The sequence below is a fragment of the Neophocaena asiaeorientalis genome, unplaced genomic scaffold (assembly GCF_003031525.2).
Source record: "Neophocaena asiaeorientalis asiaeorientalis breed wild unplaced genomic scaffold, Neophocaena_asiaeorientalis_V1.1 scaffold55, whole genome shotgun sequence".
NCBI classification, from domain to species: domain Eukaryota; kingdom Metazoa; phylum Chordata; class Mammalia; order Artiodactyla; family Phocoenidae; genus Neophocaena; species Neophocaena asiaeorientalis.
Window position 1 is genome coordinate 7,312,660 of NW_020175684.1, and position 25,960 is coordinate 7,338,619.

The window sequence follows — 25,960 nt, forward strand, 5'->3', positions numbered from 1 at the left end:
ATGAGCATAGGGGTGCATGTATCTTTTTAAATTATAGTTTTGTCGGGATATATGCCCAGGAATGGGATTGCTGGATCATATGGTAATTCTATTTTTAGTTTTCTGAGGGACCTCCATACTGCTTTCTGTAATGGCTGCACGAGCTTACATTCCCACCAACAGTGCAAGAGGGTTCCCTTTTCTCCACACCCTCTCCAGCATTTGTTATTTGTAGACATTTTAATGATGGTCATTCTGACCAGTGTGAGATGACACCTCATTGTAGTTCTGATTTGCATTTCTCTAATGATTAACAATATTGAGCATCTTTCATGTGCCTCTTGGCCATCTGTATGTCTTCTTTGGAGAAGTGTGTATTTAAGTCTTCTGCCTATTTTTTGATTGGGTTGTTTGTATTTTTGTTGTTGAGTCGTACTAAAATATTTTATGATTTGTGTATATGTGTGTTCCCCCCAGTTCATTCAGTTTTTTGTCTCTTGTCTCTATGATGTCAAACAATCATGAATTAATTAATTCCTTCTTTTCAGTACTGCTTTTCTGTATCACCTCCCATAGTGATGCCAAAAGCAGAATGAGAGTAAAGCGAGCGCTGCTCTGCCAGGCTTGTAAGTTACATGAGCAGCCTTATGCAGAGACCACAACCCTGAGAGAAATAAATCAGAATTTAATAGCATGCTTTTCTCCACAGAAGTAATAATTTATGGTAATTCTCCAGAACTACTTTGGTAGTATACATTCTCTTCTTGCATTATGTAAGATTTTGATGATTTTTAACTTGAGCACAGAGAATGAAATCAAACAAGAGTCAACAATACAGAATCTTAGAAAAATTAAAATTCACAGTGATTCTAGCTGTGTGATTCCTTAAAGTGATTATTTTGCTACATGTTGAACAAATGCTTTTTCCAAACAAAGAATTACCTTTTCTCAATCCAAACTGGAACAGATATTTTTGGCAATGTAATAATCATCTTAATAGAAAAACTTGGTGCATTTTTCTGTTCTAATATGCCTTGCTTTGAGAAAGTATGATTTATGTCTATATTATTTTCTTTACTGTCTCAAACACAGGAAACACTTTAGCTCAAATCTGAGTAATTTGGGGGTAGATTTATGATGGTATTAAGTATGGATTTCTACCATGCCAAGGCAAGCTTACAACTACAAATAAGAGAAGTGCCTCATTGGTAAAAGTAATAATAACCATTTATGGAACATGGACTATATACAGAGTACCATGTACACCCAAGTATGTAAATATATTATCTCATTTAATCTTTACCACAACTTTGCAAGATGAGTAATGTTGCTCTTGTTATTTTACAGATGTGAACACAATCACATCTTTTTTTTAAAAAGTTAAATAATTTGCTCAATATCACACATCTGGTTTATGGCAGAGGTCTAACTTCAAAGCCTGTGCCTTAAACTACTATATTATGGCATAATAATGCCGAGGGCTAGACACAGAAAATTATGCTGGCCATGAATGTTGAATTTGGGCTGAAAAGAGAGAGGCAAGTCCATGGTAGTTAGCTTCTCAGTTCACTTGGTTCTTTATCCTCAGATGTTGGCCCCATGATTCAGTAGATTTACTGTTTCTCACAGTTTTTGAGGTCAAGGTGTTCCCCTGCTTGGAACACTCCCAAAGAACCACAAGGCGAAATTCAGATTCCAGGAAATTCAAAAATTCAAATTCCCTCTTTTAAGTCTTTGGTTAATTATCACCTTCTAAATGAGGTGAACTCTGACTACTCTATTTTTTTAAAACTGCACCCCCATTCCCCAGATTCCCAAACTTCCTGTACTCTGATCTACTCTTATTTTCATAGCACTCATGACCTCTTAACGTACTATATAATTCACTTCGTGATGTTTCTTGTGTGTCTGACCCCCTGCAAATTGTAAGATCCCAAAGGGGAGGGATCTTTGTTTTGCTCACTGCTATAGCTCAAGAAGAATGCTGGACACACAGTAAATACTCAATATATTTTGGACAAATTGCATAGACCATTTCTCCACATTTTATATGGTCAATGAGATTGAGGCTGGAGTGGAGTCACTTCACTTAAGAAAACCATTGGTTACATTTTTAACATAATTTCTGCAGAGGTTTTCCATAGAGTAATGAGTATAGAAATCAGGAAGAATTCACCAAAAGGAGTGTGTGTGTGTGTGTGTGTGTGTCCAGTTAAATATGTGAAACAATATGATTATTTGACTGTAAATTTATTCCTAAGACCTAGGAGTGTGAGCTAAAAATGAGTGTGGGTGTGTGTTTAATTGCTGGAAACTCAACAAAATACGGGAAGGAAACCTATCTAGAGCTCAAGACTCCGGAAGGCCACCACCCATTCTCCTTAATCAACAGAACAGAGCTATGTTTCCTCAGACAAGTCCCTCGGCACACATTTGTCTGTGTAGCATAATTGTAAACATGCCTGTAAAATGATGTCTGTTTGTAACATAAAACCTTTTAAAACTAGGCATTCAAAAAATAAAAAAAAACCTAGGCATCCTTAAAAAAAATTTTTGGATTTTTTCCCTTGTCTTTCTTTTCTCTATCCTACTTTCTATCTTCCATTACCTGTTATTCTATTTCTATATTTTTGGCAATGTGTGTGAAACTAAAAAAAAATTAGAAACTACATTTTAACAGAAAAATCATAATTCTGTCACACAGAAATCATCACTGGGTTAATATTTCATACATATTCATACAGGCTTTTTGTCCATATCTATGTGTATACTTTTAATAAAACCTGGGATAAATATTATAAGTATTGCTTTCTAATCTACCATGTCATGTAATATCCTGAATTATTTTTTTTTAACGGCATTAAGTCTGCTTAACATCAAAATCAGAGGTATGAGAAGGATTTTAACATAGTTTCTCTTCTAGTCAAAGATACTGTGTTTTTTAGGTCAAATTGTATGCATTTTGGAGGAAAAAAAGTTTCAGAAATATGAAGTTGAGGGAACTCTGCCCAGTACTCTGTAATAACCTATATGGGAAAAGAATCTGAAAAATAATGGATATATGTACATGTATACCTGAATCACTTTGCAGTACACCTGAAACTAACACAACATTGTAAATCAACTATATTCCAATATAAAATAAAAACTTAAAAAAAATATGAATTTGACACTCCGGAGAGCTGGCTGAAACATACTTTAAAAATAGTTAGAACTAGGGCTTCCCCGGTGGCGCAGTGGTTGAGAGTCCGCCTGCCGATGCAGGGGACACGGGTTCGTGCCCCGGTCCAGGAGGATCCCACATGCCGCGGAGCGGCTGGGCCCGTGAGCCATGGCCGCTGAGCCTGCGCGTCCGGAGCCTGTGCTCCACAACGGGAGAGGTCACAACAGTGAGAGGCCCGCGTACGGAAAAAAAAAAAAAAAAAGTTAGAACTAGAAGTTTCCATTTGGCAACTTGAAGTAGTTGGCAGGCAAGCCCTGGGTTTTTCTTCCGTCCGTCATCTTGTTTGGACAGTTAAAAGAGGGGGCTCCTTGGGTAGTTCCAGGAATTCTTTAATGACATAAGTGCAGTAAATTGCCCGTGGTAAAGTAACCTTAGTGAGCTACATTGAGGCAGTTAAACCTGATGCCAAGATGAAATCTTTGAATAATTTTTCTGGATTGAGGTGAGGGGGTGGGAGTCAATGATTTATTAGGAGACCATATTGGGTGTGTATTAATGTATTTTCAGAGAAGGTTATCAAAAAAGGGATCTGAGTGAGGATGTAGCATGTTGAGGGACCATTTGGGGTTCCATAGCATGGCCTGGGCTGGGCTAAGTGCCTTTCTTAGGCAGTAGGTGTGAAGCATCCACTATTTACCTCCATCCTGGCACTCATCACCTTGGACTGAAATTACACTGTCTTATTTGTCTCTTCTACCAGACTGTAAACTCCTTGAAGACTGAGATGGGGAAGAAAAAGATAAATAATTAATCATAGCTGCCATTTTTAAAGACTTACTATGTCCAGGCATGTATGCTTTGCATATATTATTGTATATTAAGACTCAACAACTCTATGAGATACTATCTTATTTTACAGATGATAACTGAAGCTCAAGAACTAGGGAAAGTAGCATAGTGTCACAAAATTATTTTGTGAAATAATCATAATGCTTTCAATTCATCTTTGAATTAAGCCAACATGGTACCTGTTGAGGAAATTTATGAATAAATAAATGAATGGATAAAATAATAATTTAAGGATGTTAAAAATTTATTAAATAAGTAAAATATTATTTCAGAGGGACAATTTTTTTAAAAAGTATTTTTGTTTTTGTTCCTAGAGGTTATTTTAGCCTGTAAATACCCAAAGAAGACCATTTCCTCCAGATTGGAGTGGAAGAAACTGGGGCACAGTGTCTCCTTTGTCTACTATCAACAGGCTCTTCAAGGTAAGATGCTGGGACTCGATAAGGTGAGAGCAAGAGAGCACCAAATACCCCAGGTCCTTTAATTAACCAATGAGGGCAGGACATGGCTGATGACTGAGAATGTGTTTCTCTAAGTGTGAGATGAAACCAATAGAGACTGAGGCCCAAAACACAACAACCACAAAAACAGAGGACAGGGAACAGAAGAAGTTCACCTCCATGCACGAACTCCATGGAGGCCCTGGACCCCTCATTTCTCATCTCACTTCTAGAGGATGTAAGATGCAATTGTTCTTGGGGCCCAGTAGATTAAACTCTTGCGGGAAAGGAAGAAAAGATGGTGTGGGGTTGGGATGGAGGGTCACTGCTCAATTGTAGTAACTTTACCCTATTTCCATATCACCATTGAGAAAGCAAGGCCATCACTGAGAAGTTTAGGGAGTTAAGACTTAGGGGAAGGTAAATACAGCTACCCTTATCCAGTGCTTTCTTTTTTACATTTTTTATTGTTATACATTTCTTTATACTCCGTATCCTTCTTGTTGAATATATAGTGAGCTTTTAATTTAAAGTATTGGTAATGATAGATAAAATGCAATGGTGTCTGGGATTTAGTTCAAAATAATCCAGTGGTTAAAGGTGCAGATGTAGTAAGACAAGCGTAGCATTGATTAAAATTACAGTTGGGTGATGGTTTGTTGAGGTTCATTTCACTATATTCTCTAATTTTGTGCATGCTTGAAATTTTCCATTATAATTATTTTAAAAGTTGGAAATATAACTTAAGTATAATAAACAGGTTATTATTTTAAAATATGTTTTACTTTAATTTTAAAGAATTAAACAAGTGAGCAAATGTTTAAAGTTCATAGAAAATTTAAAATATCCCTGTGGTTCTTACCTGTTAAGATAGGATTACGGGCAGCAGAGGCCTAATAGCACAGCTGTCTTTACTTGAGTTTTCTGTAATGCTAATCTAACGTGATACAAAACACTATTTTAATTCCGCACAAATTACTATCAAAAACTAATCCAAAGAATGTTTTTAAAGACGCCCTCACTTTCTTTTTTGTGGCAGTATCATGCAAGCCACCACACATAAAGTTACTGTTCCAGCTAGTTAAACTAGGCTCTCCAGTATCTTTTGAAGATGTGAATCTATTTATTCTAGCATACTAGAAAGGGGATGAGGCAGGAATGAGGGTTGAATTCTTTCAAATAAAATATGGGAATATGGAACTGAGTGTTCTTTTGTGAACAGTATGACGTTCTAAAAAAGAAATAGAAGTTTGAAAGAGCAGCACTCATATACAATTTTAAAATTGAGTTTATTAATAGGAAAATAAATGCAGTGGTTACTGAATGAAGTGACTAGAGAAAGGTAATATATAGAAAGTTATTATACCATTATTAACATCATTGTCTTCTTTTTCTAAAAGGAGATTTTAAAGATCGAGCTGAGATGATAGATTTCAGCATACGGATCAAAAATGTTACGAGAAATGATGCCGGGAAATATCGTTGTGAAGTTAGTGCCCCATCTGAACAAGGTCAAAACCTGGAAGAGGATACACTCACTCTAGAAGTATTAGGTGATGTGCTTGTATCTGTGTGATTACTGTTCCCACCCTCATCCCCATCATCCAACCCTGGAGCAATGAGGCAACTCAGGGCCCTAGCGAGTGAAGTTATAAAGGTGGACCACCAGCACCGCCGTTCCTGCAAAATCTTGGCTATTACTCCTTTTCACCTTGTTGGCTGCTTAAATGTTACTGTTACTAACTTATTATGACAAAATCTCTTTTCAATTAAGATTCAGGTAAACCTTAATGGTCCTCCACTGTACATAGAAGCATTTTCCCCAAGAGTTTATTTTTTAACATCTTTACTGGAGTATAATTGCTTTACAATGGTGTGTTAGTTTCTGCTTTATCAAGAGTTTATTTTTCAATCATTTCAGCATAGGTAGTAATTCTCTTACCATATAAAATAGTCTCTGGGCTTCCCTGGTGGTGCAGTGGTTGAGAGTCCGCCTGCTGATGCAGGGGAAACGGGTTCGTGCCCCGGTTCGGGAGGATCCCACATGCCGCGGAGCGGCTGGGCCCATGAGCCATGGCCGCTGAGCCTGCGAGGGAGCTATATATTCAATATCCTGTGATAAAACCATAATGGAAAAGAATATGAAAACCAATATATATATATATATGTATAACTGAATCACTTTGCTGTACAGCAGAAATTAACACAACATTATAAATCAACTATACTTCAATAAAATAATTTTTTTTAAATGTAGGCTGGGGAAGTATAGAAGTTATTTTGGTAAAGAAAGGAAATTAGCATTTATTATGCAGGTAGTATGCATTAGGCTCTTTCACATGTGTAATTTTACTTAATCTTCACTGACAACCTGATTTTTACAGATGAGGAGATAGATGCTAAGTGATTTTCCTAAGGCTGCAGAGCTAGTAAGTATCTGGGCCAGGATTTGGATCCAGATGGGGTTAACTTCAAAGCCAATATATTTAGTTACTCTAAGACTCACTGATAGATAGTAACTGCCCATGATGACAACTGGTGGAGGAAATGATCAGTTCTTCTCCATAGATGTTACTATAAACTACTAAGCAAAGAGAATAAAACAACTCCTCTTCCTTTTTCTACATAGTCCAGGCTCTTTCTAAAATTCTAATGATGTACTTACTGTTATAGAAGAAATTTCATTCAGAAAACCTTGCAGGAGATTCAGCTGGTGTATTAGTCTTCTGCTACATACCAAATGATCACAAACTTAGCTTAAAACAACCATCCATTTATTAGCTCACAGTTCTGTAGATCAGAAGCTCAGCACAATGTGGCTGGGTTCTCTGCCCAGCATATCACAAGGCTGAGATCGAGGAGTCAGCTGGGCTCAATTATTGACTGGAGGCTCTGGAAGCAAATCTGCTGTCAAGCTCATTTATTCTTGTTGGCAGATTTCAGTTCCTTACGGTTGTAGAACTGAGGTCCCCTTTCCATGCTGGCTATCAGCTGGAGGCCACGCTCAGTTCCCAGAGGCACCACATTCCTTGCCATGGGGCCTCTCTATCTACAACCCAACAAAAGCATGTTGAATCCTTCTTGTGTTTTGAATCTCTGAATTTCCCTTCTGTGACCAGCCAGAGAAAACTACTTTTAAAGAGGTCATGTGGGGACTTCCCTGGTGGTCCAGTGGGTAAGACTCGACGCTTCCAATGCAGGGGGCATGGGTTTGATCCCTGGTCGGGGAACTAGATTCCGCATGCATGCCCGCAACTAAGAAGTCTGCAGGCCACAACGAAGATCCTGCATGCCACAAGACCCGGTGCAGCCTAAATAAATAAATAAATAAATAAATAAAATATTTTTTTTAAAAAAAGAGGTCATGTCATTAGGACAGACCCATCTAAATAATCTCCCCTACCTTAAAGACAAGAGATTTGGGACCTTAATTACATCTCTAAAATCCCTTCAGAGTAGCACCTACATTTGTGTTTGATTGAATAACTGAGAGAACGTGTACATACACCAGGGCCAGGGAATTTGGGGGACCGTGTTAGAACTCTGCCTACACAGACAATTCTGGATTTTCCTGGATTTAAGTAAAGTCTGGTTTACTTTACAAATCTCTGGGACCAGAATAACCTTAATTCAGGTATTCTCTGTCTTGGCCTGAATGGGATTTTAGTTTGAGTACTGATCCTGAAAATATACTCAGGTTTGACTTTGTTTGAATATAGTTGATAATAATACATGAAAATCATTGATGAGGGGAGAAGTAGAGATTGTTTATCTAGAAAAGAATAGCTGTTGTAGTAGCCAATGTAGTGTTTGCAAGTGTAACAGGTAAGCCCTGAACTCTCAGTGAGTGGCTTACATAATAGAAGTTTCTTTCTTATGTAAATAAAGTCTAAATAATTGGAGACAGAGATAGAAGTGGTGGAACTATATCGCCCTACTTAATGAAATCAGTAGGGACCCAAGCTAATGTAAGCATGACGTCTTTGATACATAGCTTTCTGAGGTCACCATGGGTATTGACACCTCCTTGGTAGTGGGAGGGGGAGGGGGAGGGAATAGATGGAGAATCATACAGGAAGCTTTTATGGATCAGGCATGGGAATAGCATATATGACTTTTCCCCAGATTCCATTGGTCAGAACTCATGCATGTGATCCCATCCGGCTACAAGGGGGCTGACAAATGTGGTCTAGCTGTGTGCCTGTGAGGAAAGGAAGTGGGTCTCTTGAACAAGTAGCCAGTCTCTGTCACAGGTGTCCAATAAATCCATCTTTAGCTGGCTGATAAAATCTTCATTTAGCTTGTAAATAACCAATGCTATTTGACTTCCATCCTCCAGTGGCTCCGGCAGTTCCATCATGTGAAGTACCCAGTTCTGCACTGCGTGGAACTGTGGTGGAGTTGCGATGTCAAGACAAAGAAGGCAACCCGGCTCCTGAATACATGTGGTTTAAGGATGGCATCCGTTTGCTAGAGAATCCAAAACTTGGCTCCCCAAGTGCCAACAGCTCATACACAATGAATACGAAATCTGGAACTCTGGTAAGGTCATTTCAAGCATTGGCCTAATAACTGTCTTGCATTTGGAAAAAAAAATATTAGAACTAAAATAATGGAGAGTAGAGGGCTGATACCATTGCTCGTTAAGTAGAGAGAGGAAAGGATAGCAGGAAAGATGGCGGCACTCATACAGGGAAGTGATGGAAAAGGCTGCCACAGGAGAGGAGAAGACAAAACAGAGAACTAGGGAGTTGGACACAAAAAGGTCTGCACCAGGGGCCTGACGCAGGCCAAGATGGAGTCCTGATGATGGATCAGGCCTGGAAAGGTACTAGGTGCAGTCTCGTATTTATAATACCAGGGAAATGCATGAAAACTCCCTTGGGAAGGGGACCCTCCTACACTGTTGGTGGGAATGTAAACTGATACAGCCACTATGGAAAACAGTATGGAGGTTCCTTAGAAAACTAAAAATAGAACTACCATATGATCCTGCAGTCCCACTCCTAGGCATATATCCAGAGAAAACTAATTTGAAAAGATACATGCACCTCAGTGTTCATAGTAGCACTGTTTACAGTAACCAAGACATAGAAGCAACCAAAATGTCCATTGGCAGGTGAAAGGATAAAAAAGATGTGCTCTGTATATATATATATATATATATATATAAACTTATCTGTGGAATCTAAAATGTGATACAGGGCTTCCCTGGTGGCGCAGTGGGTAAGAATCCGCTTGCCAGTGCAAGAGACACGGGTTCGAGCCCTGGTCCAGGAAGATCCCACATGCTGCAGAGCAACTAAGCCCATGCACCACAACTACTGAGCCTGTACTCTAGAGCCCGCAAGCCACAACTACTGAAGCCTGCGTGCCGCAACTACTGAAGCCTGCATGCCTAGAGCCAGTGCTCCACAGCAAGAGAAGCCACCACAATGAGAAGCCCGCGCACCGCAACAAAGAGTAGCCCCCGCTCACTGCAACCAGAGAAAGCCTGCGCGCAGCAGTGAAGACCGAACGCAGCCAAAAATTAATAAATAAATAAATATTTTTTTAAAAAGGTAAACAAGAAGGTCCTACTGTATAGTGCAGGGAACTATATTCAATATCTTGTAATCAACTATAAGGGAAAAGATTCTGAAAAGGAATAGAGATATACATGTATGTATAACAACACCAGAAACAAACACAACATTGTAAATCAACTATACTTTAATAAAAAAAAGTTTTTAAATAGAAAACTCTCTTGGGGATGCTCTGACCTCAGTACCAGCCGTGTGAGAATAGTGACTCTTGCCAACCTATGATAGGATGTCTGTGTCATTAAACTATTCCATGACTAGCTCGTCAACAATTGACTTTGTGACTTGAGTATCTATTACTTTAGATTTAGTCCAGATTGTCTGATCGATTGAAAAGCCTTTCTAAGGAATCCTGTTGGAAATCTGTAAAAAAGATCTTTAAAGTTAATGACATTTACAAATAAAAGTATTTTTACTGTTTTTGACTCTGACTTTTTAGGGTAGAGGTGGGGGTAAAAAAAAGACAAATTTGAAGCTTTTTCTTTTTTAATTCAAAGTAATATGTCAGTTTAAAAATGCTGCATTTCCAGCAAGGCAGAGTCACTATCACAACCATTATCAAAAGAATCTTAAAGGCATGGTAATAACAATTTTAATAAATTTTTAGAGGAGGTATAATATTTCCTTTCATCCCTTCAATCTACAAGTGCATGATAACATTTAAAAACTAGATCCTGGGTAAGTAATAAAGCATATTGATAAAGTGACTGAAAGATAAACATATCGGTAGATTGATGTGGCTACTCCCTAAGGAAGGGAGGCTCTGGCCCTTTCAGCGTCAGCAGGCTCAGTCAGCAGGTCCAAGTGATTTTACACTGAGAAATTGGGTAGAAAACCTGCTGTCACACTTGGTTATATTTACTTTTCAAATTTGTGTTTTCTTTTTTTTTTTTTTTTTTTTTTTAAACATCTTCATTGGGGTACAATTGCTTTACAATGGTGTGCCAGTTTCTGCTCTACAACAAAGTGAATCAGCCATACATATACATATGTTCCCATATGTCTTCCCTCTTGCGTCTCCCAAAATTTGTGTTTTCTCAGAGCAGGTGATGAAAAGCCCCAAGCCAAGTCTGAAAAGATATAAATTCACTTTCCTCAGCTCAACCCTTGAAATATCTGTGATGTCAAAGGGGTGCACCAGGGCAGAACCAGCATGGGTTATTTTCTGAAAAATGAGCAAAACAAAGACTCCAGTGTATGGAAGACAACGGCTTCCTTTTAATCACCAGTTATAATATCCTGGAAGATCATTTTCGGTTTTAGTCTAACTTTTGTTTATACATAACCTTGGCTTTGAGTTCATGGTGAATATCTTTAAAGGAGTCTGGCTCTTGGGACTGACGATTCCATAAAGTGAGAATACACAAGGGACTGCTTTCTATTGCACCATGTTGAAGGATACAGAAAGAAGAGGTATATGGGTAGTGGGTAGGGAAAAGAGAGGAAAAGGCCTTAAACAGATCAAAACCCTGGCTGTTTTTAGGCACATATATTACATGAGGATATAAGACAATAAGGAAGTGCTCCTTAGAGGTTCATGGCCCCTCTTGGATGCAGTCAGCAGTGACCACTGTGGTACTGAGGGTGTGACAGGAGGATACTGAAAGAATGGGTCTGAGCACCCCTCTCACCCTCCTTAGGTCCTGGCAGGATTCTTGAAGGTGTCCAGAACACACTGAATTCCTTCCCTCCTACTAACTACTTAACCAACTTCTCTCCTTCTATCCATCTATCTACCCATTGTTTCTTTCCTCCTGTCTACCCACCTGCCTCCCTTCCTTCTTTCTTTCCTTCCTTCCTTCCCTCTTTCCTTCCTTCCTTCCTGAAACTCTCCAAGGTGCTAAACTACTATGAAGCCTGTTACATCAAAGTCTTGCCTTTCAGTTGCTTTGGCACAGAGTAGACAGAACAAGGGTTGGTTGGACTTTATCTTTTCATAATTTCCACAAATTCTACAACTGATAGAAGTTGTAATCCTATAAATGACATTAAGACTTTCCTAGGCCCTATGCTACTTACTGGTAGTAACTCTGGCTCTTTAGAGGAAGTGTTCATTGTTTGCTGCTGCAGTGAACTCACTGTGACTTAGAAAACTGACTTTAAGGCCAAGGAGGCCTTTATTTATAAATGGTGTTTCCTAGGACTTAGAACTACCTACAATACTTAATAACACCATGTGCTGTAAACTTTTTAAAATGCCCACTGTCTTCCTAACTGTACTACTTTTTCAGTATCACACACTAAAAATGACACTTCCTGTATATATTTAAGTCTTTCTCTGTCAAATTAAACAGAGGCCTAGCTAATTACTCCTTGAAGACATGGCAGATTTCTGAATTCACTGTAAATATATAAAGTCCTAGGGACTTCCCTGTGGCACAGTGGTTGGGAATCTGCCTGCCAATTCAGGGGTCACGGGTTTGATCCCTGGTCCGGGAAGATCCCACGTGCCGCAGATCAACGAAGCCTGTGCACCACAACTAGTGAGCCTGTGCTCTAGAGCCCGCGAGCCACAGCTACTGAGCCCACTCGACTAGAGCCCATGCTCCGCAACAAGAGAAGCCACCGCAATGAGAAGCCTGCGCACTGCAGAGAAGAGTAGCTCCCGCTTGCCTCAACTAGAGAAAGCCTGCGTGCAGTAACGAAGACCCACTGCAGCCAAAAATAAAATAAAATTTTTTTAAAAAATTTATAAAGTCCTAAGTCACTGAAAAGGAAAGACGAACTTAATGATAAATTTAAGGAACACAGTTCTTTTGGGAGTCTACTGATAGATTTATTGCTTAAGTAAATATGTATTTTTTTCTTCTACAAATAGCAATTTAATACTGTTTCAAAACTGGACAGTGGAGAATATTCCTGCGAAGCCCGTAATTCTGTTGGACATCGCAGGTGTCCTGGGAAACGAATGCAAGTAGGTAAGCACGAAATATTGGGAGGAACAAATGGTTTAAAATTAGTATGTGCAAATATTTGGGGGTGGAAGGAGCAAGGAGTAAGTAAGATCTGAGTGATTTGAAGTATAAATGGAAGGGAATGTTTAAAATCAGTTTGACATAATATTACAAAAAGCAAAGATGCTGTTTTAATCCAGCTTCCAAACAAGACAGGAATATTTATCATTGTATTTTATAGATTTTTGAATTTTTCCAATAATTAATTTTAAAATATGCTCATCTGAGCAATCCTCTTTGAAACAAAAGCTAAGAGTCCTGTAAGTTGCTCAGAGTCAAGAATTCAGAATGGGGGTTCGAATTCCAGCTCTGCCACTTATTAACTACGGGCTCTTCGGCAAGTTAATTAACCTCCGTGCCTCAGTCTCCCCAAAATTGAAGTTATAATACGCTGTCCTCATAGAGTTGTTAGGAAGATTAAAATAATTAATATTCAAAAGTGTTAGAATGGCACTGGTGTATTTTGAGCACTATATAGGTACTGGCTATTTTAATTGTTGGTAATTTGTTTCAAACCCCTGAAATAGTATGTTTATACTTATTGCAGAGTAGACTGTCCAAAAAGACTTTTTTTTTTTTTGGCCATGCTGCGCGGCTTGCAGGATCTCAATTCCCCAACCAGGAGCTGAACCCGGGCCACAGTAGTGAAAGCGCCGAGTCCTAGGCCACCAGGGAGCTCCCAAGACATGTTGAATATAGTTATGGATCTAGTTTGCTATAAAACATAGCTGCCATATATTATATTCACAAAATAAGTGTCTTAGGGTCGAGTAAAATTCAGGCTCAATTATCTTTTCAGATTACATGAGTTTCAGAGCAAACATTGTTTTTCATTTTACTTTTAACAATTTGGTTAAACTCGTTCTTGTATGAAAGCCGTGTTTTGAAAATGGTTGTGTAACAGAGAGGGATGAGCTGGAGATGGCACCCAAAGGATTAAAGGCCACTCTGGAAGGGGCTGCACCCTAGGTTTCAGGAGCTTGTCCTCAGCTTTGTGGGGTCAGAAATTCATTTTTTCAGCGCGTCTTGAGCTGTGCAGATACGTGGGCAGTAATTTATATTGTCTGTGTACAGTTAACTCTTAGCATGATATTTTAAAGAAAATATAATCTTATTAGACTTCAGGATATCTTAAAGTATAAGATATTCAATAGTATACTCTAATTTCCACAAGTAAGTTTGAATTTCAGGGTTTTTTAAAAAATTCGGGGACACATATTATCTACCCAACCCACTCAAGTGTTGACATTTAAAGTCAAACATAAGCATTTGCTTAAATTATCAGAAAATATCCCTCTCAATGCCGCTTTGGAGTTATTAGAAAATTCACTATCACATTTTATTTTTTCTTTAAATGATCATGTTTAATTTCAGTGCCTAATTTACTTTTATCTTAAGAAATAATATAGGTGAAGTCATGGTTTTGACATACTAGTTAAATTTTTCCTAGCATGCAGTGAATAAATACATAACAAACTTTAGATTTCTGTGTTTTGGTAGTAGTATCACTTTAATTTGAACATGATTTCCACATATCTATTCTTTCTGGTATAAGTTGACTTAAAAGTTAGAATTGCTTTGTTTAAAGCTCATCCATTGATCCTTGATGTTTTACATCCTTGGTTTGGAATTCAGATCTTTGGAAATGCATAATTCATGAAGTCTCATTTCCAGTTTTCTTTGTGAAGTATCACCAACAACTTGTAACCAAAACCAGATCTGTTTACTGTTCTAAATAAATCCTTTCTGAAGTACAGAAAGAAAGTAAATCATGGGTTTGCTGATTATTCCCAGGCTGCTTTATTGTACAACTCCAGAAAATTCTGCTCACACTTAGCATTTGGTTCCTTTCCTTTTATTTTAGAATAATGATACCCTCCTTTTATTGTGGCATTTTTATTAAGAAAGAACACACAATATTTTCATACGTGTTATTACATTTTCTCTTTAGTGCGGCATAATAAGGCGGGCATATTACTTGCTCAGAATCTCACAGTAATTACAAATGGGATGAACACAACTTACCTCTAACTTACAAGTCTTCTATCTTCTATTTTTTTGAAGAAAATAAAATAACATTTATACCATGACTTAGTACTTACTGGATAAGACAGTTTTTTTTGTTTAGAATTTGCCTTTAGCTTGAATACTTCATGGATGTCAGATTCATTGACAAACTACAGGACAGTTTTTTGTCAATGAAAATTTCAATCTAAGGGTGATTATAGCCCTTAGGTTAAACCCTTTGTAGGTGTCAAATCATTGACTATTACAAAGAAAATTGTAGGCAGTTTGGTTCTCAGTTTTATTTAGTTATTAATTTAATTTTGCCTTAGATTATGATTATTATGTAGTTCTTTTTTTCCTCTCTGCTATTTTTTGTCCAAGTGAATAAATAGATGAATCTCCACCTCCCAATACCCAAGCAAATATGAACCGAGTTTATATCAAGCAATAATTAAGGTTTCCTACTCTAGTCAAATTACTCAGCCTTTTGAAAGATTGACCCAGTTTCCTTTTTAAAAAAAAAAATCAGTTAATATTTCAGAGGCATCTGGAAAAATTAATAACACTTGGCATTAAGAAAAAAAATTAAGACCAGGAAATTTTACGATAAGCAGACTCATTCAAATAATATTTCTTAAAAAATCATTCCCAAAATGTGCACTGCTTTAAAATATCTAAAATTACTAGTGAGAAACTGGTACCTAATATTTTCTCCAAGTTATTTAACCATATGTTAATTAATACTTGCTTTTAAAAAAAGAACCCTTTGTTCCTTTAAAAAGTGTAGGAATTTGCATATTAATCAATACATAAGAAGTGTCTAAATGACAGAAGAGTATGGCTCATGAAATCCTCATGGACAAGATGGAAAGATGTGACCCAAATTGAATGTGTAGATGGATTCACACATGGTTGGATCCCTCACCCAGAGCATGCTAGTAAATTTTGTTATATGAAGATATATGTCTAATAGCCTGTTAAATAGTTCTTTCCCAAAGTCATGTTTATCATTTTATTAATGACTTGAATGTATTTTTGATGCAGTTCCCAGTTGCAGAAATATTAACCTCAGAAGGTTAATAATCTAATTCTTCGGCAACAGAATCAGTAACTGGAAAAACCTCACAAGTTGGTAACATGGTAGTGATTTTTCAAAGTTAGGTCCAAAAAATGCAGTTATATTGGGTTAGAGGAAAGATGACTTAGTAGTAACAGGAAAAAGCCTGGGGAAGTTTAATTCATTTTTAACTTAATGGGATAACAGTTTAATGGCATATATGTATGTGGGTGTGTTATGTGTGCGTATGTACACACACCCACGCACAAGCCCATATAAATTCAAGAAAGAAGATGTTTCTGATACTTAGTTTTATAGAACAACAGTGGCATGGGCTTTCTTTGGAGCTGAATGAATTTTCCGTATTTGTGAAATTGACCCAGATGACGATGTAGAGGAATTTTAAGGAAAATTTGAGGGGAGTGTTGTAGTAGAATACTTGAACTCACTGAATTTCAAAGCTCACTTCCAATCTGATATTTAATTATATGGATTATTGCATCTCCAAATGCATGCAAGAGAATACCATACATTTTATTTCTGGATCATAGAACTTTTTAAAATTTAAGATTCTTGCAAGACTTAGCTCTGTTAATATTTTCAATCAATTTTGAACCATATCCGTGGAAGTGAGTTAGTGGAACAGGCTTAAAAAGCATGAAACTATCTGTATTTATGGTATAGCTACAAAGGGGAGCTTTTATTTGTTTTGTTTTAATTAATTTATTTATTTTTGGCTGTGTTGGGTCTTCATTGCTGCGCGCGGGCTTTCTCTAGTTGCAGCGAGGAGAAGCTACTCTTCAATGCAGTGTGCAGGCTTCTCATTGCAGTGGCTTCTCTTGTTGTGGAGCGCGGGCTCTAGGCGCGCGGGCTTCAGTAGTTGTGGCACGTGGGCTTAGTAGTTGTGGCTTAGTTGCTCCGTGGCATGTGGGATCTTCCCGGACCAGGGCTCGAACCTGTGTCCCCCGCACTGGTAGGCGGATTCTTAACCACTGCGCCACCAGGGAAGTCCGAGGGGAGTTTTTTGAGCTTTTTCGATTTAATAACTACATCGGTCCATCTTTTTGACATGAATTCATGCATGGTTTATTTTGCATTCCAGATGATCTCAACGTAAGTGGCATAATAGCAGCTGTAGTAGTTGTGGCCTTAGTGATTTCTGTCTGTGGCCTTGGCGTGTGCTATGCTCAGAGGAAAGGCTACTTTTCAAGTAAGTGAATTTCACTCTTTGCCAGACAACTTCCTGTGGATATAGTTTTCTTCTGAGACACTGTTTCTCCTAAGATGTTCTAACAGACTCTGGAGAATATTTTTCGTTAATTTTTCTGCAGTAGAAAATGTCCAAGATGACATGAAGGTGAGTCATGAAGCACCCTGGCGAATATAGGGAGGAAAGGCAGAGGTGTCTCATCGCAACATTCCAGGAATCATCACAGAATTTGTGAGAGGCACCGGGGAGGGGCATAGCGCAGCGATACCGAGAGATGTGCAATGTGGATGGATATTTATAGCACATGTACATGTATTTAAGATCCTTTTATTTTAAGTAAGGGATCGTATATCTCAAGATGAAAATTAACTTCTAGTTTTATGATAAGAAATTTCATTGGAATAAATCTGTGAAATGTTTTATCAGTATAGAACAGTGGAATGTTGAATGTCAAATTTAGCACAACTGTATTTAGAAGACAATTGTTCAATTAAAAACTAGAAACCTATTGTATTATAGTTGCTTCTGAGGTTTTTAATTCTTCAAGTTTAGGTCTGTTGGAACTCGCGTTTGGTGATACAATAGGTTTGATGTAAATGGATGAGATTTTTAAATGTTTTATTCTCTTAATGCATTTCTTTACTTCCAGTCTTTAAAATTATCTGAGACCTTCAAAGTTGCACAACTCCATCAAGTCCACTAAAAATAGTGTATAAAGTAGAATTTTTAAGGATAATACATTTATAGCATGAACACATTTTAGACCTGCTGTTTTTATAGTGAACATTAATTTCGAAATTTATGTTTAAAAAATATCTTATACCAAAATAAAACTTAAATGTAAAGAGGGTTTCTAATAATACCTATAAATAGGTATTGTAAAATGTTTCCATGAATGTGGTTTCAAGGATATTCCCTATAATTAAGAATAACTGCTCTGTGAATGAATAGTAGCTGTTGTGCGGCGCTCCTATCCAGTCCAGTGTAATGTAATCCGGCTGAGTCCCCCTGCTGGTCAACAGTGGAAGTACAGACAGATAAGATTGCTCATTCAAAATTCTTGTCTTTTCTCTCTACCTGCAAAGAATACCTGTCTGAGTGTTTTTATTAAAGACTTGGTAAACGGTTTTTCTTAAAATGCTGAATTAATTAAAGATTTTACGTGAATATTATTAGTTCATTAGCTAAGAATGTTACTCCCGTTTTCATCTAGCAGAAAATCTATCTAAGAGAACCATTTTCTTGAACTTGCATTTCAGACAGGGGCTGGCAAACTATGACCCATGGACCAAATCTGGTCTGCCACTTGATTTTCTATGGCCCACGAGCTAATAATGGTTTTTACATATAAACATTGCAGTCTATTTGATAATAGGGAACCCTAACATTGAACCCCCAAATAAGAGAAATGTTATCCCTCCAAAGAATTCCATTCTTCTAATTAGTAGACCTGTATTACAAGACTTTATTATATTTTTAATTCATTGATAAAAATTTTTGAAAATTTGTTTTCTCTTTTGTTATGTAAGTACTTACTTAATATCCTCGATTTTACCTCTTTGCCCACAAAGCCTAAAATATTTGCCATGTGGACCTTTACAGAAAAAGTTTGCCAACGTTTGATTTAGGAGGTATACAATGTCAGCAAGTGAGAATCAAAACTGAGAAAAAGGAATTAAGCTCCAACTCATTTTTATATGACTCTGTATCATACCCTATTAATTCTTGCATTAATGATATATACTTGTTCTTTTGTAGAAGAAACCTCCTTCCAGTAAGTATACTTTCTTAATGCATGCCTTCCCCCATATCAACTACTTTTTTGTTCGTCATCCATTTAAAGTCAAAAGTGGGAAGTTGGGTTGTTTGTGTGGGTTTAATTCTATGGGCGGTGACTCGAATTCATCAAGGAACACATCCCACCTCATGCCTCATGCCAACTTGTCAACGATGTTTAGTTACCTAGAGAAGAAATATAGTCACTAATTTGACTTTGTAGGCATTTCCATAGTACTACTTGAAAAACTTTTTCTGTGTTTTTCTAAATTTAAAATGTTCAAATAAATTTTTCCCTAAAAGTCATTTTACATTTCATTGAATACCAAATATATGTCCAACCCTGTTCTAGGGACTGATAACAGAGCAGTGAATAAAATAGACCAAAAAACTCCTCTGCCCCATGGAGCTTGCATTCTAGTAGAGTAAGGCAGAAAGTAAACAATTACATGAGCGCAACAGTATGTCAGATTGTGATAAGTATTACGGAGAAAGATAAAGCAGGTAAGAGAACAGAGAATGCACAGGGGAGGAGTGGAGATTGCCCTTGTAAATAGGTGGTTAGAGAGGGCCTCACTGATGAGGGGACTTCTGAGGGAGTGAGATATGCAGATAAGCAGAGGGGAGAGAACAAAGGGAAAGATCTCGAAGCTAGGCGTGCCTGGAGTATCTGAGGAACAACAAGGGGACCGGTGTGGTTGGAACAGAGTGAGAACAATGCAGGGAGGAGATGAGTGAACACAAATAGTGTAGTGGGGGCCAGATTATATGGAGTCTGTTCCAGGTAGTTGTGAGGAGTTTGGCTTTGGTTCTGAGTAAGATGGGACATCATTGGAGGTTCTTGAACAGAGGGGTAGCATCTCATTTAATTCTTAGAAGCTCACGCTGACTGCTGTGTTGAGAATAAACTGTAAGGTGACAGAGGGTGGAGGAAGCAGGGAGAACAGTTAGGAAACTACTAACTAAGTTAGTAGAGAAAATGGCGGCTGGTCCCAAAGTGATGGTGTCAGAAATGTTGAGAAGTGACTGATAGGATTCCGGATATATTTTGAACAGTTTGCTGGTTGATTGGATGTGGGCTGTGAGAAGAAGAGAGAAATCAAAGATGGCTCCAAGGCTCTGGGAAAGATGAAGTTACCATTTACTGAAGTGTGAAAGGTTTCAGGAGGAGCATGTTTGAGAGTGGTGGTGGAGGTAGGTAGAGAGGTCTGTCTGGAGTGCTTTGAAATTTTAATATTTGAGATGCCTATTATACTGCCAAGTAGAGATAATTAGTGAGTAACTGAATATATGAATCTGGAGTTTGGGGAAACATCTTAACTAGAGTTAGAAATTTAGGAGTCATTGGTACATGAGATCTGGACGAGATCACCAGAGTCTCCAGTGTATTTGCAGTTGATTTGTGCCTGTCCTTGTATGTATGGAAATGGCAGACCCAACCTCGACTCTACGGGCGTTCCCCTCTACTCTCAGCTGCCATGCTTCGGAGACTTTGTCATCTCCTAAGTCTTTTGAAGACCAAGAAGATGCCATTGATTTCCTGTTCCTAGACTTGCTCCTCAATGATGGTCTCTGAGCCTCATAATATCCCAGTGCAAGTCCAGGATGAGGTCCAAGTTAACAGGACTAGCAGTAGCCAGGTCAGGAGTGAGTTCTGAAAAGCAGGGTAGCCTGATGGTGGTATGGCCAATCCCCCATCGCACTCCAGGCAACTGTGAGGATTCCCACTTTTATTGAGTAAGATGGAAAGTGATTGGAGGGAGGGTTATGAACAGACAAGAGACATCATCTTATATATATATGGAGAAAGGCTGGCAATGCTAGGGTGAGGGAGGTTATTCTTTCATTCAGTCCCTATTACTGTCTCTATTAACCCAGAGAGGCAATATCTTTATTCCTAGACACACCTTCCGTTTGTCAAATCCATGCTCCTCAAAATTTGTTGGACAATGAATTGGATGTTGTATTAGTCTGCTAGGGCTGCCTTAAAAGTGCCATCAACTGGTGGCTTAAACAACAGAAATTTATTTTCTCATAGTTCTGGAGGCTACAAGTCCAGGCCTCTTTCTTTGACTTAAAGGTGGTGTTCTCCCTGTCTTCACACGATCTTATGTTTAAACATCCCTGTTTATGTCTGAATTTCCTGTTCTTATAAGGATATCAGTCATATTGGATTAGGACCCACCCTAATTACTTCATTTTAATTTAATTACCTCTTTAAAGACCCTGTCTCTAAATATGGTCACATTCTGAGGTACTGGGAGGTTGGGACTTGAACCTGTGAGTGTTTGGTGGGGACACAGTTCAGCCCATAACAGGTAACTGGAACCGTAGTCACCACATAAAACTTTCTTTCCATGGAAAAAATGAAATTTGAGATTATAATGATTAAGCTTTCAAAATAGTAAATGTCAATGAGTTGAGTTAAAAGTTAGTAAGTCTCTGGTTCGCATATTCCGCAAAAGTCGTTAGTATCTAGCCCTAGGCTACAAGTAGACACACAGGGCTTCACACATATTGATATTTTGTTGCATGGTTTTCTCTATGAATATTGTCTATAAATATAAGAAATTCAGTTAGGATTTCTGGAGGCTTTTGTACCTTTTTTTACTAAGATAAATGTTCATCTTCCTGTTGAGAAAATGTGTGGAGGTAACATTAACTAAAAGAGGATGTATGTTTTAGAATTGGAAGCAATAATATAGTAAATGCTGTCTTTTATGTTCCACAAACAGGAAGAGTAGTTCTGCATCTAAAGCCACTGCAATGAGTGAAAATGTGAGTATTTTTAAAGCATATTTCACTTTTAATATACCTTGTACTAGTGTCTACCGCTGGTCTTTAGAAGGAGCTAAATAAATGTTAGCTCCCATCCCCTGTCTGGGAAGGCAGCATTTGCAGAGCAGTGGGGCTTTACCATCCCATTATTTTCTCTCATTGTGTTTTCTATTATTAGTCGGCCTCCTTAGTATCATTAGATCTGGCATTATCAGCTCCATTTTATAGATGAAGAAATTAGGACACACATTCTCACAGTATTACAACAGCCAAGCTGGGACCCAGGTACCTTGATTCTTGTCAGCTTGACCAAGCAGATCACTTCCAGAAGATCTGTGGTTCCAGGGCTCTCCTGTGGTTATTCAAAGCACTTGGAAATTTTAGGGATATGGAATATCCTCTGCTTTTGCAGAAAGGAACATTTCAGAAATCCTTGAAAAGATGCAAGAATTATCTAATTCAGATGGTTAAGGGAACATAATTTAGATGCTTGGACCCTTGTGTACTTTTGCATTTGTAAGCACTACATTGAAGCAGTAAATGCCATCATTGCTCAGATTTTGTAGCTCTTTGGATGGTTATTCAGCCTTCTGGACTATTTTTCAGCAATACAGTGAGGGAAGGGAGGTTCCCGATGTTTTTAGAAGTCTAAGCCCTTTCTTGAGAAATGGAGCGCTACTTCCCTGAATTCCTTAGTACTCTGTGGCAGGGATTTGCTTAGATTTCCTTTCAGTAGAGCTTGGGTGGGGCGTGTATTTTAAACACTTAAGTGACTCTGATAGACACTAACCTTTAAGACCTACATACTGTTCCATAGACTTTTTTTCCGCCAAAAATTTAAAAAATTGTCTACTCCATAATCTATCATGGAAATCACTTTATTTTGTGGTTTACAATACCAAAGCATGTTGTTCATTAGCAGACAAGCAACATGTTAACTCTATATTTGCGTAGAAAATACTCCTTTGAGTGTGGAGTAAAATAATCTCACCTGACCAAATAGGAAGAGACACTGAGTCGGAAGAACAAAAGCTTTGCTCTTTTTCTTTGTCTTCTGCTCGGTTGCCCTCATCAGCCAAGAGCAAGAGTGTCCAATTTGAATTCTGCCCCAGAGCAGGGTTTCTCAACATTGGCACTACTGTCATGTTCTCCTAATTCTTATATAACAATTTATATAAGAAATGACAATTTCTTCTAAGGCTTATATAACGAATTTTTTATAATTTCACATAATTCTTTCTTGTCCTGTACGTTGTAGGATGCTTAGGACCACCTGACCTCTACCTGCTAGATGCCAGTAGCATCCCCCCAGCAAACAGGACTTCTCCTGTTCTAATTCCCACTCCTACTTCTTTGCCCTTTAGGCAAAGATTCAAGGATTTGTCTCCTGGTATTTAATTATTTAGTTCCCCATAAAATAGATTTAATTAAATATACGCTGGTTTGTACCTGCAAGGTTCTCATAGTGGATGTATCTTTGTATTCATAAGATTTCTATATTTCTTTAAATGTTAAGTAATACATCATATTTAAACTTGTTTTTTCTTTCTTCTCCTAGGATTTCAAGCACACAAAATCCTTTATAATTTAAAAGAATTTCACCTTTGCGATGCACCAAAACCACAGTTGTTGCACTATTAAAAGATTATAAAACTCTGCTTTGTCTTACATTTGCCAAGGGGTACATGAGGAGGTGAAATTGGTGTTTCAGTATAATCTTTATGACTGCTACATCACTTGAAATTTTTATTTTACACAAATAGTTTTGTCAGCAGCTAAAATACAGTCTGGCTTCTTGTGTCTGGACAAAGTTAAAGGAGTCAAAATACTTTGTAATATTCTGGGGCTTGTGAAATGTTAAATATCGTAACTTCTAGAGTAAGTTACTAAAAATATATCATACTGGTTGTGAAATTAATCCACAGAGCGTGAAAATGTAAGCTGTATGCACCCTCTGTGCAAGAGTCTGATTTAGAGGGTTCAGAAAATACTCTGACAGATGCAAAAGGAACCTCTGGTCTCATTTCTACCAGAATCCTCCTTTTTCCCCAATACAATCGTTATTCTGTTGCTCATTTATCACTAATATATTCACAGAAGGGAAGTGGCAGGATGGGTCTTACACCCAAGGATTTGCCCCTTTTGTTTACTTTCATGTCTGAAACCAAAATCAACATGAAGAAAAATACCTAATGACCAGAGCTCACTCACCTGGTGTGTGCCGTTGATTTCTTCATTAAACATCAGTCTGAGAGTTAAACACAAACCCAAGTGTCTTATTTCACCCCCAGAGCTGCTTGTTGCTATTTCCCTCCCCTAAGACCCCTTTGAAGAGGATCGGTGACTTTGACATCAGAACTCGCCATTGGAACCAACACACATAACCCTACAGATACTTGTCCCTGCGTGATGGTGACTTCACATCTCTCTGTCTCTAAAATTCGTGCAGTGAAATTTTGCATTGGGCCGAGTCCCTTGCTGTTACGGCCAGGGGTTTTCCAACCCTGCTTATGGCAAAGTCAGGGATATGGAGGGGAGGACAGGTTGCCTGACAAGTAAAATGAGATGAACGGTTCAGTGTGGCTCCTGGCACCTGGTGCTACGCTCGATACGTAGAAAACACAGGAGAAATGAAATGAAAAATGGGTCTGATCGTCTGGTTTCTAACCTGATAGATCACAAAGACCTCCAGCTAGTGTTACAAAGTGAAAATTCCAATGATCCATGTAATAGGGAGAGTAATTAGACTGTGTTAAAAGCATAATCATCCAGAACTTATTTTGATTATTCGTTTCCTATTGAAAAGACAATATGGCTAGGGCATTTCCAGTTCCAGGCAAATCTAGATGAAAAGGTCCCTCACTACCTTTGACAACTCTGAACATGGTTAAAATGCTTTTAAAGGAGTCTACTCTTTTTGCCCAATAGGCAGAGCAAACCGCCAGGATTCACGGGACAGACAGTTGGATTAAGTACTCACCAAGTGCCGAATATGTGCCTGGACACCAGGTCACTGGGAAGATGCCTGTTGTCACACTGCCCCCACTTGTCTGTGACATTCAGTGATTCTCACCAGACCTCTTCCAACAGTTTCCGTAAAGGGCCAGGTAGTAGATATTTTAAGACATGTAGGCCATATGGTCCCTGCCATAACTGCCTGTACTGTACTCAACTCTGCCATTTTTCATGTCATTGTATTGTAGCATGAAAGCAGCCACAGACAATACTTTTAAAATGGTCATGTTTGTGTTCTTAAACAGCAGGCACAGACAGGATCTGGTCCACATGCATAGTTTCCCAACTCTTAGTGATGAAGCATGAAAAGAAAAAAAACAAAAAACTATCATTATAATTCTTAGAGCATTTTGATTTTGTTTTCATGAAGTAAAATTGTGTTTTATAAAGGTTAGGGCGTTAGTATCTTTAATAGCAAGTTTTAATTATTATCATTGTAACTAGATTTAATTTATTTTTACTCGGGGGTTTAACCTAACTAAATCTGGAACAACTGTTTTTCAATACAGCCTTGAAAAAAACTTCATCTCACAGGTGGTTTTGTCTGATTAAAGTCTACATTAATAAAAATAGCTGAACGTGTTCAATGTTTTAGTCCCATTTAATGGTACAGGGGAAGAGTCATTCACCTATTGTTATTCAATGAAACCCAGGAAACTAGTCCCTCTTACTGTCTGTAGCTACAAGGCTAACGCTTTAGCTGCCTAAGATGAGAATCTCATCTCTCAGTCTGGGTGCCTGCCAACCTTTCCAATGCTGAAAAAATGCTCTGAAAGTAAAATGTCACAACTATTTATTCAACACTTTATATATGTCGTGGAAGTGGGGGGTGGATGGAGTTGAGGCTGTATAAAATCTCAAATTCACCTCAACGATTGTATAAAGAGGGCAATGTCATCATTTTACAGATGAGGAAACTGAGATGAACTGAGTCAGTGACTGCCAAGTTTACAAAGCTGACAAGTGAAGAGGCAGTGTCTATGTGACCCAGGTCTATCCCATGCAGGATGTTTTTACACAAGATGTTCTTTCTCTGCCCCCAACATTCCTTCCTTTGAAATTCTCAAATTCTTCTCTCCTAGGACAGCTTCCCTTCACCCTGCCTAGTGTCACAGCCTGTGATACTTTCTGCCTTCCCTTTGCCCCTACC

The 25,960-nt window shown here is 38.2% G+C and overlaps 1 protein-coding gene across 1 annotated transcript in view; it reads left to right on the forward strand.

Moving 5' to 3' along the window:
• The window catches only part of JAM2 (junctional adhesion molecule 2), a 65,197-nt gene extending 41,146 nt beyond the window's left edge, over positions 1-24,051 (forward strand). The window contains exons 3-10 of the mRNA XM_024732013.1: positions 4,306-4,413; positions 5,832-5,984; positions 8,771-8,973; positions 12,832-12,931; positions 17,134-17,241; positions 19,000-19,015; positions 21,753-21,795; positions 23,354-24,051. Of these exons, the coding sequence (XP_024587781.1) occupies positions 4,306-4,413; positions 5,832-5,984; positions 8,771-8,973; positions 12,832-12,931; positions 17,134-17,241; positions 19,000-19,015; positions 21,753-21,795; positions 23,354-23,386 (764 nt within the window). The 3' untranslated portion in view covers positions 23,387-24,051. The remainder of the gene's footprint in view (positions 1-4,305; positions 4,414-5,831; positions 5,985-8,770; positions 8,974-12,831; positions 12,932-17,133; positions 17,242-18,999; positions 19,016-21,752; positions 21,796-23,353) is intronic.
• Positions 24,052-25,960: the final 1,909 nt, after the last annotated feature.